Here is an 887-nt window from a genome sequence, read left to right as displayed (position 1 = left end):
AACAAGGCAACTAGCACACACAACCTTTTTCATTTCCAAGGACCCCCCCCCCGACATTTCCCGGGAAGGGGGTGGTATTTATTATTTAACCCTTTGTCACAATATTAAATCTATTCCAGCGAGTAGGCTGGGCTGCAGCCGGGTGTGCGGATGCGATGATTGACAGCGTGGTGACTGACAGCCAGCTGACAGCGCCGGATGGAGAATGCTGGATGTAGGATGCTGGACCCTCCGCGAGCAGCCTGTAGCTGCAGCCCTTTCTGCACTTCCTGCGCCGGCTAATTTTTCTCATTTCTTTAAGACCCACGATTGTGAACTCGGTCCCACCTGCTCGGCTTTGGAAACGAAAACGGGGTCTCCCGGGCCCCGCGCGCCGCCCCGCGGGCACTCCCAACGGGGCGGGGTGCAGCGAAGCAGGAGACACCCGGAGGAGGGGCGGGGCTTCACGCGGACCCGCCCTGCCCCCCCCGCGGCAACTGCGCACGCGCATATTTTCATGCCTATTGGCTCCTCTCGCTTGCCGTCCTTACCCGGCCTGCTTTGTGCAGCCGTTCCCGGAAGTAGGCTTTGCCGGCTCACAAGCGCGGTGCTCGCGGTGGAGTCTCGAGGAACGGACGCCGCGGCTCGGGGCGGCGGGAGTGCGAAAGCCCGGGACGCGCCGGGACGCTGCCATGGCCGGTGAACGGGACATGTTCGACACCATCGTGATGGCGGATGAGAGGTGGGCGGGGCGGGGCCTGGCGAGGTGGGCGGGGCATGAAGGGGCGGGATGGCGCTTGGCGGGCGGGGTAGGGCCGAGGCGTGGCCTGGTGGGTAGGTGGGGCGGAGCTTGGCGAAGTGGGCGGGGCAAGACGGGGCGACGGGTGGAAGCGGGCATGGAGAAGTGG

General features: G+C 64.8%; 1 protein-coding gene across 2 annotated transcripts in view; it reads left to right on the top strand.

Annotated features, from left to right (window-relative positions):
* The first annotated feature begins 536 nt into the window (after nt 1-536).
* The window catches only part of Lto1 (LTO1 maturation factor of ABCE1), a 5229-nt gene continuing 4878 nt past the window's right edge, over nt 537-887 (top strand). For both annotated transcript variants that reach the window (XM_029557123.1, XM_008854966.3), the window contains exon 1: nt 537-721. In XM_029557123.1, the coding sequence (XP_029412983.1) occupies nt 672-721 (50 nt within the window). In that variant the 5' untranslated portion in view covers nt 537-671. The remainder of the gene's footprint in view (nt 722-887) is intronic.

Source organism: Nannospalax galili, unplaced genomic scaffold, assembly GCF_000622305.1.
Source record: "Nannospalax galili isolate Female #2095 unplaced genomic scaffold, S.galili_v1.0 scaffold1307, whole genome shotgun sequence".
Taxonomy (NCBI): Eukaryota; Metazoa; Chordata; class Mammalia; order Rodentia; family Spalacidae; genus Nannospalax; species Nannospalax galili.
The sequence above is the reverse complement of the archived record's forward strand: the minus strand, read 5'-3'. Positions and strand labels throughout refer to the sequence as shown.